The 17,290-nt window shown below is 34.0% G+C and overlaps 1 protein-coding gene across 1 annotated transcript in view; it reads left to right on the top strand.

Annotated features, from left to right (window-relative positions):
- LOC101892092 (5-hydroxytryptamine receptor 2A-like) overlaps window positions 1–17,290 on the top strand; it is a 343,177-nt gene that overhangs the window by 10,748 nt on the left and 315,139 nt on the right. Inside the window, exon 2 of the mRNA XM_059125946.1 lies at window positions 8,151–9,724. Coding sequence (XP_058981929.1) covers window positions 9,700–9,724 — 25 coding nt within the window. The 5' untranslated portion in view covers window positions 8,151–9,699. The remainder of the gene's footprint in view (window positions 1–8,150; window positions 9,725–17,290) is intronic.

Here is a 17,290-nt window from a genome sequence, read left to right as displayed (position 1 = left end):
TCCGAATTTAAAAGATACAAATGCTTCGGCATATTTGGTCCTTTGAACTTTAAATTATAATTATAATCATAGCGTGTATGATTGAAAAAACTTTTAATGGTTACGTGGAGCTATACTAAATTAGCAAAGTTTAGGACTTTCTTTACTGGTTAATATAATATTCTTGCTATAATCCCGTTATATATTATAGAAAACATTTTAAAGCCGCACTTTGTGTAAATTTATGTAAAAATCTCCAACAAACAATCATTTAAGATATATGCATTTATATATCATTTGATAAGGCGAACACGTGCCTGATCGAAGTAACGGGTTTATATATCATAATTATATTATAAAACTTAGTTTGGAGAAATATCGGGTCACTATTTCTGGTACCTCCAACACAAAATTTTAAAATGTTCAAAAAAAAAATAATAATAATAATAATAATTTACCATATCGGCCATTTCAAATATTTTCTCGATAATATTCGGCATTTATTCTGATGCCACGGTCGATTAACAGCCGATGGTCGCTCTCTGCATCGGCTGTTATGGCGGCCCACACCATCACCATTGCCGGTGGCCAACCGAAGTTGCACATTTTCAGCTGACCTCTTTGACAAGTAAACACGATCACTTTGTTTATTTACAAACTGGTGGACAACGAATGTTTTCTCATCGGAGAAAACCAAATTCGACAGTTCACCACTTTCGGCCAAGCGAAGCAACTCTTTAGCTCTTTTGAGTCTATTTTCTTTCTGTTGCGGTGTAAGTTCCTGCACTTTTTTGAATTTCAATACCGCGAGCTCATTTTTCATTATTTGCCGAATGGAATATTGTCATATGTTCAGCTCACGAGCCATTTTTCGGCCACTGCGACACGGGTTTCGATCAAGTCGCTTCTTTTCTTTTCGAACCATTTCTGCTGATGTTGCTGTTTTCTTCCGTCCACTTCCTTGATGTCGGGTCAGGCTACCAGTATCACGGTAACGAGCGATGGTACCAGACACAAAAGATTTATTCACATTTAAATGATGGTGTGCTCTAACGATAGCCACTTGTGGTTTTCCAGCCAAATATAAAGAAATCACACTATCACGCTTAATTTCCATCACGAATAACTTCTTTTTCTGTAAACTTCTCACCAAAATACTTTTGTACGCTTGTAAACAATATAATGAGCTATCACTGGACTAATGTTAACAGCTGTCGGACGATTGGCTTAGGCAGCCTGAAGTTCGTTGCCGTTTTTTTCATCTCACCCTGTACGTACCGAAGAATTTTTGGAAATTCGAACTTTAAGCTTACGAAAAGTTCTAAAGTGGTAGAAAACTTCTAAAATGATACCATTTGTTATTATGTCAACAGTAAAAACTTGAAATTTAGTACGAAAATAAAGACTGGAATGTAAATCGATTTGTGGAAAATGTGTACTAAGTGTGCAAATTTGTGTACTAAGTGTGCAAATAAATGTACTAAGTGTGCAAAAAAATAGTTTTTACAAATTAGAATTTGGTACAGGGTAATTTTTTATGTGTTGCCTAGGAGGTGATTTCTGAAATGGAACTCAAATTTGATATTGAGGTCTTCTGTTGTTATCTGGAATTGGTATATGTACTAAAATTATACAAAAAGTGCCAAATAGTACTAAAATTGGTAGTGGGTGAAGAGATGGAGCTGGAATCTTCAAATTTGATATTGAGGTCTCTGTTAGATCTGGGATTGAGATGTGGAGGTGGTTTTAGAAATGTGTTCTATAATTGTATGAAAAGTACTAAATAGTACTACATTCGCAACTGAGTGAAGGGATAGGTCTGAAAACTTGAAATTTGATATTGAGTTCACTGTTGATTCCTAGGATTTATATATGGAGATGTTGAAAACTGGATGTGGATCCATTGTACAATGACTTTAGTAATATCATCCTCGATAAAATTCAAAATGAAAGATTTTGAGGACTTTTTGGTGTAACGGTAAAAAATTTCCTATTTTTCTTCCCGAAAAAAGGGAAAACCTGATGACGATGTATGAAATTTTGATTAAAAAATGTTGTCAAACTGAACAAGTTGGGCATTTTGAGTACTAACACGAACTGTTGGAACGAATCAAATATTTTAAGTTGGACTTTTCGCTTATGAAGTAGCGGACTCTTGCTATTATCACATAAAATGATTTAACGGATTCCTTATCGGCAACAATTTGTTTGGAGACTATGCCTTTTTCCACGACTTGTTTCTTCCACACGTACACTGTTTGTTTCTTATGCACATACGCCTGTAACAAAATACGTACATTCTGAATATCCATTACTGTCAGTGACGATCCATTGAAAACTATTGGAAGACATTGGTAAAAATAAAATTGTATCACTTGTTGCATACAGGTGATAAGTGTGTTGGGAATATAAGTGGTTTCATGGGATAGATTTTTTTATTCAATTAGAGTATTTTATGGCATAAAAAAGAAAAAAATAAATTCTCTGATTTAAATAAAAATTAGATTAACCCTATTATATCATCTCTGAACATATTCGAATGCTTCTTCTATCATAAGAGTTCAAAAAAAAACTCTTAGAATTTGTTTCACAATTGTAATAATAATAACAACAACTATAACAACAAAAATTATAATGGCAAAAAAACTCGCACACACATACACACACACCATCACCTACCCAGACGCAAACAAATAATATTCTCCAGAGGATGTCATGACATGGCATATGTTACAGAAATCAAGTGGACTGTGTCCATTTCAGGACTGCCACTAACTAAAACATGCTTCGACAATCTGCTGGAATGAGATAAATAGGTTATGTGTGTGTGTTACAGTTATAGTAAATTGAATGACACTCAAAGACCAATTCCCAGCGCGGCTGACTAGTGGTGAGTGGAAACATGCCGTAGGCGTAAATGTCATAAATACAAGTGGGACATAATATACATAAGTTGGGCCCAACGGCATGTATTTGTCATTATTGTAAAATATCGCATTAATGGGCCATTTTAGTGGATAACAACAAGAAGAACAACAATAACTAGCTGTAACAAATTTCATAAGTGTTTGTAATAGAAAAGTTATAGTTTAATGTAAGTTTAGGGATAATATTTAAATTTGGTGTTGTTGAATCACAATTGTGGAAAGTGATAAGCGAGATTATTTATGATGAAATGTAAAATCAAGTTTTGATTTTTACTACTGAATATTATTATTATCTGTGCGAGTCACTTTAGTACTAAATTGAGCATATAGTGTAGTAATAGAAATGGCATTATGAATTTTGGTGTTAGGATTACTGTGACAACGAAGCGTTTAGATCAGACGGGAATTCGGAAGTTTGCGTACAAAAAGTACTAAATTTATTGTAAGTGTAGAAATACATCTTAACATTTAAATAGTGCTATAAGGGTAACTACGTGTTAGACTATCGAGTTAAACAATCGACAGGAAATGCGTGCTATGCAGCATAAGAAAAGTACTAAATTTGTAGGGACTTCATACATCGTACTAAATTTTCAGACTTACAAGGTTTTATATATTACCCAAGCTTTTCCTTTTTCGGAAAGAATAATATATATTTTTTTTTTACCGTATACACCGAGAAGTCTCTAAAATCGTTCATTTTGAATTTTACCGAGGAGGGTAATAGTAAAACCATTGCGCAATTATTCCACATCCAATTTTTCTATACAAAACGACTTAAACGACTCCATATGGAAACCCTTGAAACCAAAAGAGACCTCAATATCAAATTTCAAAATTTCAGCTCTATCACTTCAACCAAATTTCATACTATTTAGTACAACTATAGCACACATTTTCAAAACCACCTCCATATCTCATTTCCAGATAATAACAAAGACCTTAATATCAAATTTCTGGCAAAGACCTAAAATGGTAAAGACTAGACAAAATGCATTCTGAGCAAATGGTTTGTACCCATACTATCTATATAACAGCTCATGACAGGACTATGTTAATATAAAAAACACATTTATAGAAAAAAATGACAAACAAAAGTTTGAAAAATCCAAAAATTGGGCTTCAAAATTATTTTCCATAGACGTTCACAATTAATTGCATATTGCCTAAGCGGTTTAAATCGCATAACATTGCTAACTATGCTGCTACGATATCATAACAACAGAGGTATTTTCACAATACCAATACCCAATACCAAATTTAGTAACATTTAGTAATTTTGGTATATTTTTAGTACTGATTTGCAAAACCGTTCCATATCTCAATCCTGGACAAAAACATATATCGCAATATAATATCTCACGAACTCAACTCTATCCCTTCACCCAATACCAAATTAGGTTTAATTTTGAACTTTTCGAATAAAACCCCAGACCAATCCCTTTACCCAATACCAAATTTAGTACCAATTATTATTTTTCGTACAAATTTAGAACGTATTACCAAACAACCGCCATATCTCAAACACAGATACCATCAGTAATCTAAATATCCAGTTTCAGAATTCTATCTCTATCCCTTCAACCAATACCAAAAATAATACCATTCAGTACTTTTCACACAATTATAGTACACATTTCGGAAACCACCTCCATATGTCCAGGCAACACATGAATAACGACCCTAATACTAAATTTCAGATTTCAAGCGCTCTCTTTGCACCCAATACCAAATTGTACTACATTTAGTACTCTTTGCGCACTTGTAGTGCACATTTCCCAAAACGCCTCTTTATCACAAACCCACCAACAACAGGGACCCCAACACAATTTCAAAATTCCAATTCATCAGTTCACACAAAACCCAACTGTTTTCAATTTAGTACCCTTAAAAACAGTTCGCATACTTAGTACATATTTCAAAGACACCTTCATATGTGAAATTTGTTTGCAACCTTGATTCTTATACCAGACTTAAAGTTCTTAGCTCTATCCGTTCACATATTACCAAATGGTACCATTTTATATATTTAGTTCCATTTTAGAATTTCTCGCAACATTAAAATACGAATTTCCAAAAGCCCTTTGGCACATTTATCCTGCACTCCATCAGTGATTCGCATTCCAAATTTCAGAACTCTAACTCATTCCGTATGCCCATACAAATAATCCCTTAACACCATTCAAAATGTACTAACATTCAGAACCTTTCGTACAATAAGAGTATAAATTTCCGAAACTACCTCTATATGTCCAGGATAAACATAAACAGCTTCTTTAATACAAAATTTCAGATTTCAACATTGACTCTCGTACCAATTGTTTAGCTCAATCCGTTAACATAATACCAAATGGTACCACTTCGTAACCTAATGGTCGAATTTCCAAAAACCCTTTGTTGCATCTATCTTGCACTTCATCACTGATTCTCATTCTAAATTTTATTTTACCCTACACCACATAGTGGTAAGGGTATTATGTCTTTGTGCATTTGTTTGTAACATGGAGAAGGAAACGAGACAGACCCATAGTTACTTTTGAGAACCTTCATAGAATCACTTTCTGAGTCGATTTATGCATGTCAGTCCGTCTGTCCGTCCGTCCGTCCGTCCGTCCGTCTGTCCATGTATTCTTGTGAACAAAATGCAGGTCGCATTTATTATCCGATTGAGATGAAATTTTCCAAACAATATTTTTTTGGCCCAAGGACGAACCCTATTGAAATTGGTGAGAATCGGATCAAATTTAGATATAGCTCCCATATATATCTTAATCCGATTTCGGGTTAAATGTGCACCAAATGTCCACTATCAGTCCAAATTACCTGAATTTTGGCACACCCAACCGAGTTCGGCCTAGAAGCAAGCATATCAAATTTGGAGAAAATCGGTTCAGATATAGCTATAGGTCCCATATATATCTTTCATCCGATTTGATCTTTAAGTCCCTCACATTCCTATTATGCACTCCACAACCGTGATATTTGGTACCAGGTATTAGATGGAGCACAGAAATACCTGTTTTAAATTTTATCGAAATCGGTTCAAATTTGGATATAGCTTCCATATATATCTTCATCCGATTTCGGGTTAATTGGCCACCAAATGGCCAATATCAGCCCAAATGGCCCGAATTTTGGCACATGTGACCGAGATTAGCCTTAAAGCAAATACAACAAATTTAGAGAAAATCGGTTCAGATATAGCTATAGCTCCCATATATATGTTTTATCCGATTTGGTGTTTAAGCCTCTCACATTCGTAATATGCACTCCACAAGAATGATATTTGGTACCAGATAAAAGATACAGCCCAGAAATAGCTGTTTGTAATTTTATTGAAATCGGTTCAGATTTGGATATAGCTCCCATATATATCTTCATCCGATTTCGGGTTAATTGTGCACCAAATGGCCGATATAAGTCCAAATGGACTGAATTTTAGTACATCGGACCAAATTCAGCCTAGAAGCAAGTATATCAAATTTAGTGAAAATCGGTTCAGATTTGGATATAGCTCCCATATATATCTTCATCCGATTTCGGGTGATTGACCACCAAATGGCCGTAGTAGCATCAATTTTGGCAAATCCGACCGAAACCAGCTTAGAAGCAAGTACACTAATTTTAGTAAAAATCGGTATAGCTATAGCTCTCATATATATCTTCATCCGATTTTTTAATTGTGCATCAAATGGCCAATATCAGCCCAAATGGCATGAATTTTCGTACATAAGACCGAATTCAGTCTAGAAGCTAATACGTCAAATTTGGAGAAACCCGGTTCAGAGATAGCTATAGTTCGTAAAATGCACGATAGAATTAGATAGATTTTGATTTTGTACCAAATATCTCATAGAGCTCTGAAATGCTCTGTATAAACCTTTTTACGAGAGCTCTACTAAATATGCATAGTGGTGTACGCACCAAGTCTGATCCTCGTATAAAATTTCAAAACTAACTCCAGCCATTAAGGCGTTTATTCTTGGTCAGTCTTTACCACTCTTTATTTATTTATAGATATAAATTTCGACTTATATTGAAACAAGTAAAAAAGCAGTAAGTTCGGCCGGGTCGAACTTTGAATACCGTTGACCATTTGGAATGAATTTGGAAGTGTTCAAAAAAAAAAAAATCCGTTAAAAATTCTGTTAAAATCTTAAATGTAAAGAGTATAGCCATTATATTGGTGTCTATACGAAGACGAGGATCTGTATAAGCAACTTTTGTCATAAGTCATTGCAGTATTCAAATACGAAACTTTAAAAAATCGGTGAATAATGTACCTTAAATCATCAAAATACCGAATATATGGAGGACCGTTATATGGAGGCTATACGAAGATCTGGACCTGCATAGACAATTTTCTGCCACAGATCGTAGTACCTATTACGAACTTTAAATACGAAATTCCAAACAATTTCGGTGAGTATTGTACCTAAAATACTGAAAATACCGAATATAGGGTGGTACTGATATATGACGCCTAACCTACATAGAAAATTTTGTATCATAAACTGTAGTTCCCATTACGAACTAAACGAACTACGAACTAAATGAGAAATTTGAAACAACTCTGGTGAATAATCTTCCTAAAATCGTCAAAATATCGAATATCGGGGGTACCGTTGTATGTGGGCTATATGATATCGTGGACCTATACAGGCATTTCTCTTCCAGGGGTTAAATACTCAAAAGGAAATTATCTACAATAATCGAAATTCCAAATATCGGGGGTACCATTATATAGGGGCTATACGATATCCCATCTTCGAACTTGAACTGTGGGCTAAAATGTCATACATAAACTCGCTTTAAATAAATTAATTTTTCTGCATACCTTTCATAAATATTTCTATAGAAAAAGTTATAAACTCATAATAAACCTCTATCTCTACCAGTAAAATGTATTCCATTTTTATTGGAAAAAATCCCAATATTTTACGCGATATGTTCTTCTCATTTGGGACCAATTTTATCTTTTTTTTATTACAAAGAAAAAACACAACAACCAACTTCATAATAAATACTCTTGTGGTTAATTTCAAGTACTCCACATGGCCATGTCACTGACACTGACACTGACAATTGTCTTTAATAAATTTCCCACGAAAAATTAAAGTTATATCAACATCCTTCGTATTATCTGCCATTTTTATAAATTTACAATGAACTTTTATTCAATTAATTTCAACAAATATTGCCTTAAACTAATTTTATTTCTCTCTGCTTCGTTATTTATTTCAGATATCCTGAGTCCATCGACATCAGCAGCAGCGGCAGCAGCATGTTTGTGAAGGACACAAAGTTCTGCGTGTAAAAGTCCTTCAATTTGAAAGAAACCACCAACCATCCAAGCATTTATATCCTTATCCGCAACTGATACTGTATCACCGGCAGCAGTCAATAAATAAACCTAACGGTCGGCGGCTGGGGAGTACTTGAAAATGTTGGAAACCTAATGAAATTGAGATAAAATCTGAGAAAACAACCGCCAGCAAACGGAAGAGGAAAAACAGGAACAGCGAAAACAACAACAACACACACAAAATACAAGACAGAAACAAACAATAATCTGCGAACAAGAACAACAGGAAAACAAAATCAATAAATGCTTTTGGCGAACTTGGAGCATAGCACCACATCGCACAGCGCTACACACACATACATACGTATAGACGGACAACCATTGAAGAGCAACAGCATTAATATTCACGCATCCCCCGAAGAGGCGCTTGAACAAAAAGTATGTTTCAAATAAAACCCACAACAACATTAAGAACATTAGCGTCAAGTACAACAACCACAGCATCAGTGAAAACCGCCGCAATTTCGACTCATACAAACTCCAAAACTATTCGGCTCTTCTGTTCTTGGCCCAGTAGCAGTTAACAAGCGGCAACGACAACCCAGCAAAGGCAACACTTAAAAAGTCATTAGATTAACAATTGTTACCGTTACATATCCACATTCGCATCCTTGCACTGTCTACCTTTACACTTGGTGTCTGACTGACTGACTAGCTGGCAGGCTCGCTGGCAGATTGTCTGCCTTTTTGTTTGTATGAGTTGCCTTCGTTTTCACACAGAGGACAATTACCGCAATTATTCAACTTCTCTCCCTCTCTCGCGCCTCTCTTTCTCTGGTGTATCCCCGTAAGAAGCAAAAAAGGAATTGCGCCGAAACTGTCGGAATGTTAAATCAAGCCATACGCCAATATATCTAAACATCTTCGTTTGGAGCCAACCAACTCTCCCACGAGCCTCCATCACCACCACCCGCCCAAGCAAGAGCACACACAGTTTTGCACAACTTTCTCTCCACTCTCCCCACTTCTTATTCTCTCTGCGGCATCCGAGTTAAATGAAAGCATTCCAAATTTACCCACATCGTTACGTTTAATGTTTGGACTTTTGTGGGCTCCTCAGTACGCGTTTAGCAACCGAGAAGTGTGTGCGACAAAAGGACGAAACGCTTGTCGAAGCGTTGAGTAATTGTTCTGTCATGTGAAACGGATTTTCTTTGCGGCGACATCTACACACAAATCAAAGCATTTTGGTAAATTTCCGGTTTCGTTTGTTTAACCGCAGAACTCCGCGACTATATTTTTACCGTTCGATATTGCCGTTGTGCTGGCATACGCCTCCATCTACGCCGTTGTTTGCCGGGCAAACAAAGTCAGTGTTGTGTGAGTGAGTGTGTGTGTTTTTTGTTATTGCTCTCCCTTCAAAACAAACGAAAACCGTGTTTGTTTGCATGTTGGCACCGCGATTCCGCCCTTTCCAAAACACCGAAAATGGCACGTAAAACTAAATTTGATGGTAAGTTATCACCCACTCAATCATATTTATTTTCATTTGTCGTCGCAAAGCTTTAATAAACATTAACACCAAATTGTTACAATCCGGCGAGTGAATAATAGAGGAAATAAGTACGATTTTTCGTGAAGCACTTCCCAAATTATTATTGTGATTGAAAATTGACACGCAAAGAGAAAAAAGTGATTTGTTATATCATGAAGTGGAGGGGAAAACGATATGTTTTTCCCTCATTGTTTGCTAACACGAATGCTATTTTTAAGTGACGACAATAGCGTGGGCTTCCACACAAATATCAACAAGTGTAAAGGGCAAAGGCAAACTCAATTTACGACCTTTGACATTGATGACCATGTAAAGATTTGAAAAATAATTAAATTGATTTAAGTTTATTAAATAATTCAAAAGAAAATGACTGCAAGTGTACACCTTAGCATTGTCTTGCTTTGAAATGTATAAAATTTAAAAATTTGTTTTATTGATTTTTAAACGATAACGTTCTAAATTGCATTTGTAATAACGTCAATCAAATTGTGATTAAAAATATTATTGTGTCAATATCTTGAGAATTAAATATAAATAAACTGGGCATAAATTATAAACTCGACAAAAATAAAAAAATAAATTAATAAATATTAAACATAATAATAAATAAATTAAAAAAAATGTAAAAATATAATGTATTCTTAGATAATTGCAATTGGGAATATTAAGGAGAACCGAAAAAAATTTAGTATTTAATAGGAAAATTACAAACATAATAATATGCAATGGAAAATTTATAATAAATTAAATATATAAAGAAAGCTGATTTGAAAAGCCAAAAAATTACATTGATAAATCTATATCTATAAAAGAGGAAAATGTTTGTATGTTTGTTTGTTTGTTTGTTTGTTTGTTTGTTTGTAATTTATGGACTCGAAAACCGCTGAATAGATTTTCCTGAAAATTTCCATATATACTGCAACATCGCCTGAAAGTAACATAGGCTATATACATTTTTGAATTTCCACTTGGAACTGGAGATATAGCATCAGAATCGGAGGTACCTCCCAAAAATTTAGATTTTATATGCACATATCTATTGATTGGTTGAAGATACAGTCTCCAAATTTGGAATACGTAACGGAATTTGGAACGAAAATAAGTTTGCCAAATTATATTGTAATCGGTTCAGATTTAGATATAGCTCCCATATATATTTTCGACCGAGTTCGTTCATTTGATGCCTCAAACACAATATGAATGTTCGATTCCAATGAAATTTGGAATGTGTGACGGGATTTAATCCGAAAATAAATTTGTCAAATTATATTGAAATCGGTTCAGATTTGGATATAGCTCCCATATATATTTTCGGCCGATTTCAAGCATTTGATGCACCAAACACGCTATGTATCCCCAATTTCAATGAAATTTGAAACGTGTGATAGATTTTATCTAAAAAATTGATTTTCCAAATTATATTGAAATCGGTTCAGATTTGGATATAGCTCCCATATACATTTTCGGCCGATTTCATGTATTTGGTGGACCAAACACTACATGTAAATATTTCCAATTGTAATGAAATTTAAAATAAGTAACAGAATTGGGAGCCAAAATGAATTTGTCAAATTAAATTGAAATCGGTTCAGATTTGGATATAGCTCCCATATATATTTTCGACCGATTTCATGTATTTGATGCACCAAACACGCTATGTATCTCTAATTTCAATGAAATTTGGAATGTGTAGCGGAAATTAAAACAAATATACATTTGTCAAATTATATTAAAATCGGTTCAGATTTGGATATAGCTCTCATATATATTTTCGACCGATTTCATGTATTTTATGCACCATACACGATATGTATGTTCGATTCCAAAGAAATTTGGAATATGTAACGGGATTTTGATTATAAAATAAATTAGTCAAATTATATTAAAATCGGTTTAGATTTGTATATAGCTCCCATATATATTTTCCGCCGATTTCACATATTTGATGCACAAAACACGATACGTATTTCCGATTCCAACGAAATTCGGCATGAGTGGCTAAATTTGGTACAAAAATAAATTTGACAAATTATATTCAAATACGCTCAGATTTGATTATAGCTCCCATATATATACTCAGCCGATTTCACATATTTGATGCACCCAAAGCGAGAGAGACAAAATCTGGCACCAAAAAAAATTGCCAAATTATATTGAAATCAGTTGAGGCCGATTTCATACATATTATGCACCAAACACGATATATATGACCGATTCCAATGAAATTCAGAATGTGTGACGGAATTTGGTTATAATAATAAATGTGATAAATTAATTGGAAATTAGTGAAGATTTGGATATAGCTCCCATATTTATATTCTCGGCCGATTTCACATATTTGACGCACCAATTTCAATGAAATATGAAAGGTGTGGCGGAGTTTGGTGTAAAAGTAATTTTTTTAAAATTATATTTAAATCGGATCAGATTGGGATATGATTTTAATAAGAACCATTGACCCACAACGCCTTAGGCTAATACTAAAAAACAACACAACAATTTATTTGAAATACGCTTATTACGGCGAAGTATGTTGCTATCTCGAATTCACTAATAGCAATAGAAATGCCACTCTACTTAAAAAAATTGCAGTTTCCTGCACGCTTGGTATTTGCTATGAAATAAATAAATCCAAAAGACAAACCCTTCGTGTATGCATGTCATGTTACTGCTTTTGTAATGATTTTGTTTATTAACGCATTAAATTAGTGCAATATTTTTTCTTTTTTTAATTTTTAAATTTGATTTTCTTTATCCAACATATATTCGTAAATAAAATTTTGAATGCATATAAAATCAAAAGGGGTAGCGAAGCGCACCGGGTTCAGCTAGTATTTCATAAAATGGAACAAATACGTAAAATGTGAAAGTGAAAAAAAGACATATTATAAAAAACAAAAAATGAAAAAAAAATTAAAACAAGTAAGCAAAGGCTACAGCGGAGCGGGGCCGACCGTTGAATACCCTACAACACAATAATAAACGATACTGTTTATACAGGCGAGATACTCGAAAGAATTGCACAAGATATTGTGAAAAATAATAAAAGAAAACCATCAGGTTTCGTTCTCTAATTTTCGAATAATAGCAACTTAAACTAATTTGCTCATTTCCAATTTATTGGTAGATGTTGCACGTAAATGGACTTATTAGATCTGGAACCAATATTTCCCAGAGACCCATAATCTCCAGAAGTGACAAAAGATTAACATTTATTATTGGTTTTTGACTGAAACGCATCTATATGAGATACAGACATTTGACTATATTCTTCAACTAAATAAGCGTTAACGAAATAGTCAGAAGTGCGTCTTTCCTGTATTTGTGAATTCTCCAAGAAGTCACTGTAATGGACATTTTCGTATTTTGTCTACAAAAGTTGGCAAACTATTTCACACATTGAATATTTTTGGATAGCCATCCAAAACTGCTTGGCTTTTGCAATGTCCGGTAACCCCCATTCATTTGATAATTACGACCTGCTGACAATTTTGCAGTTTTTTGGTCCATTTCAACCCCTAAATATGTGGCGATCATCTCCAAAAAGAGTAGGCTTCTATTCTGACCCTCATCTTATCCCCATGCAAAATTTCGTAAGGATCGGGTCATAAATGCGATCTGTATATGATAACCTGATATCCTAACTACTTAGTTTTGTTAATATTACCAAATGTTTAATTCAAAATGAAAATATGCCAAAAAATATGACAAAATTGAAAAAATATGAGAAAATTTTACAAAATCAATGTTTTCGTCTTTAGAGAGATATTTTTATGCGATTTTTTTAGACGTTTTTTCTGAATTAATGAGAACTGTCGAAATCAGTTCAGCCGTTCTCGACACATAAGAGATTTTTCAAGCATATCTTCTTTGATAAACATATATATCGCACATATTTTGCTATATATCCGATTTTTTGGATGTTAACATCAATGTAAAGATCAGAAGTAACCCTGTGATGGCTTTGTGATTTCTCCGGGATTTAAAATATTCGCGGTTTAATGACAAATTTCGAATTTTTTCAATACAAAAGATATGGTCTATTTTACCCGCTAAATATAATCCGATGACCACCCAAATTGGTAGGCTTCTTCCCCGCCCTAAACTCTGGCTACATGCGAAATTCCGCGTCGATTGGTCTATAATTGCGACCTGTATAGCTACTGCAAAATCATTACATTTTTCAGTTTTTGGTCCATTTTACCCCTAAACATTTGGCGATCATCTCCAAAAGAAATAGGGTTCTATTCTGACAATAACCCCACCTACATTTTAAATTTTGTGAAGATCGGGCCATAATTGCGACCTGTAGAGTGATTACAAATTAACATGGACAGACGAACAGACGGACGGACGGACATACATAGCTAGATCGACTCAGCTCGGCGAGCTAGGAAGATCCATATATACTTTCCTATATGGGAAACCAATATTTCGAGGTGTTACATAAATTCTGGCCCAATCAAACTTATAATACCCCCAACACATAGTCTTGTAGGGTATATAAAATGTTTGGATTGTGACATAAAATCTTTTTATTAATCCGTAAATAGTAATATGTATATAAAGATGATAAAGAGACATAATGTTTGAGTCTCCTACTTTTTTCTTTTGTACATTTTTTTAATCTTACGTAAATTAATATGTACTTAACAAAAGTTTGTGAAATTAAAAAAAAAACTGAATATAATTTTATATTTTTGTAATGTGTGCATGGTGTATGTGGCTTAAATGCAGTGGGGAAATCTATAAACATAAACAGGGTGAGATGAAAAAAGTGCAACAAACCTCAGACTGCTATAATTTCCTCATTTCATTCGTCCGACAGCTGTTAAAATTATTACAGTGACAGCTCATTATATTATTTACAAGCGTACAAAATATTTTGGCGAGAATTTTCCCGAAAAAAATTATTCGTGATGGAATTCAAACGTGATAGTGTGATTTCTTTATATTTGACCGGAAAACCTCAAGTGGCTAAACTTAAAGCACTCCAACATTTAAATTTTACGATAATTTCGGAAAACAATAATCTTCGAACGGACACACATTGTTAGATCGACACAAATCGGCGAGATAGGAAGATCCATGCCTAATCAAAAATTTTAATACCCATAGCACAAAGTGTGGTATGGCATAAAAAGAAAAAAATCAACAAAAACAACAATAAGGGGATTTAGCCTGACTATTTTGCAACAACAGAAAAAAATCATTTAAAAACCAGTAAAGAAAGTCTTAAATTCGGGCGGGGCCGACTTTATGATACCCTACACAACTTTCCTAATTTAGTAGAGCTCCACATAACAATTAAAAGTTTTTATGGGAGAATTCAATCATACACGCTTTGATTATAATTATAATTTAAAGTTCAAAAGACTAAATATGCCGAAGCATTTGTATCTTTAAATTCGGACTTGTATTGACCATTTGATATATATATGGGAGCTATATCCAAATCTGAACCGATCTTGATAAAATTTGGCATAGATATTCCCTAAATTTCGTTGTTACGGAGTGCATATTACGGCTGCGGAGGACTAAAAAAACAAATCGGATGAACAAAAAATATTGGAGCTATAGCAATATCTGAACCGATTTCGATCAAATTTGGCATACTTATTTTCAGGCCTAATTGTGTTGTATGTGCCATACTATTCCGGCTGATATTACACGTTTGGTGCACAATAAAAGGACGAATTGGACGAAGATATATATGGGAGCTATATCTAAATTTTTACCGATTATCTCCAATTTCAATAGGGTTCGTTCTTGGGTCAAAGAAATGATTTGTGCAAAATTTCATCTCAATCGGGTAATAAATGCGAACTGTTCTTTGTTCACAAAAATACATGGACAGACTGACGGACATGCATAAATCGAGTCAGAATGTGATTCCATGCAGATCAGCTATGGGTCTATCTCGTTTCTTTTTGCCTGTTACAAACAAATACACGAAGACATAATACCCTGACCACCTTGTGGTGTAGGGTATAAATAAATATTCTTCTCATCTATTCATGGGATTATCAGTTAGCTGATTAATGAACTACGGTGCGTATGATGAATAGATACACACATTTCATAACTTATACGATACTGAGGTCTATTTTGTAATTTTTATGCAAAATATTGTGCAGTTGTGATACATTTTCAAGTCTCACTGACCTGCAGCGTTAAAGTCAATCCGGTTTCTTTTTCACTGTGAAGAACTAAAATAAATCTGAGTTTTTTTTCTGAAATTCGTGTCAAACAGATCCTATATACGCAATGTACTCTTTAAAGTGTGGATATTAGAAGAATATATAGATCTAAAAATTTGGAAAACGTAAATGGGGAAGTACTGAACTGTGCTTAATATAAGGAGGTTTAATTTTGTTATTCGAAATTGTACTTAATAATATGAAAGAGAACTGATAAACGAAGAAACCTCAAATTTGGCAGTAATAGCACTCTTAAAAATAAAATCTTCTGGAAATTCACTGTAACATATACCGTTGGTATTAAGGAAGCTATAAATCTTAATTCCTTTTATTATAATTCAAAATTAATAAGTGTAATCTAAAATTTCCTATTTTTACTCCTGAACATAACTTTATGTAATAGCAAACAGTGTCAACTGTCAGTTAACTATATCGCTTATTCCGTTCGCTGAATGTGAATTTGTTGTTTATTTATTTTTTTATATACTCATTTTATTTTTATACCCTCCCTAATACCTCCAAATATACATTTTACACCCCACGAAGTATATATATTCTTGACTAGCATAAAATTCTATGTCGATTTAGCGATGTCCGTCCTACTGTCTGTCTGTCTGTCCCTCTGTTCGTCTGCGGAAATCAATCTTGCTCCCGAACGAATTGAAGTAGGTTGATGGAATTTTATCAGATTTGTTTTTTTTTTTTTTTTTTTTTTTTTTTTTTGCGGGCGATGTATAAGAAGTACACTGGTATTGAACATTCTCCCTCTTTCAACGTAATGGGATATTCGGATCCTTCAAAGGCTATAGTCGTACGGGGCCGATCATGTGATACCCTACAACACTACAGTATGTTCGAAGTCCCCTTATATCCAAATCCATTTTGGGAGATTTCGTTTTTGAAATCATGTCCTGCCCAGAGGTTGACCTTAGGTATTTGACCCAGAGAATTTGGCCAATATTTACGCACTCTATAGTATTGCACACGAAAGTTGTGGTTCATTTTACAGCTAAATATAATGGTCATACAAAATGCTAGACTTCTTCCCTGTCCTCAACTCTCTTCCGATGCTAGTTGTTGCCTATAGAACGACTACAAAATTAGAAAAGTTTATTTTTTTATCCATTTAAGCCTCTAAATGTGCATCCTAAGAACAATAGGCTTCAATTCCGACCCTACCCCCATGCAAAATATCGTGAGGATCGGACGATAATTGCGACATGCATATGATACCCTCAAAACGTAATGTTGGGGGTTTTAAACATTTTGAAAATTTACAATTCAATATTGTAAGTCAAATTGAAAAATTCGCATGCGATAAAAA

The sequence above is a fragment of the Musca domestica genome, unplaced genomic scaffold (genome assembly GCF_030504385.1).
Source record: "Musca domestica strain aabys unplaced genomic scaffold, Musca_domestica.polishedcontigs.V.1.1 10, whole genome shotgun sequence".
Lineage (NCBI taxonomy): Eukaryota > Metazoa > Arthropoda > Insecta > Diptera > Muscidae > Musca > Musca domestica.
This window is presented reverse-complemented; position numbering and strand designations above follow the sequence as displayed.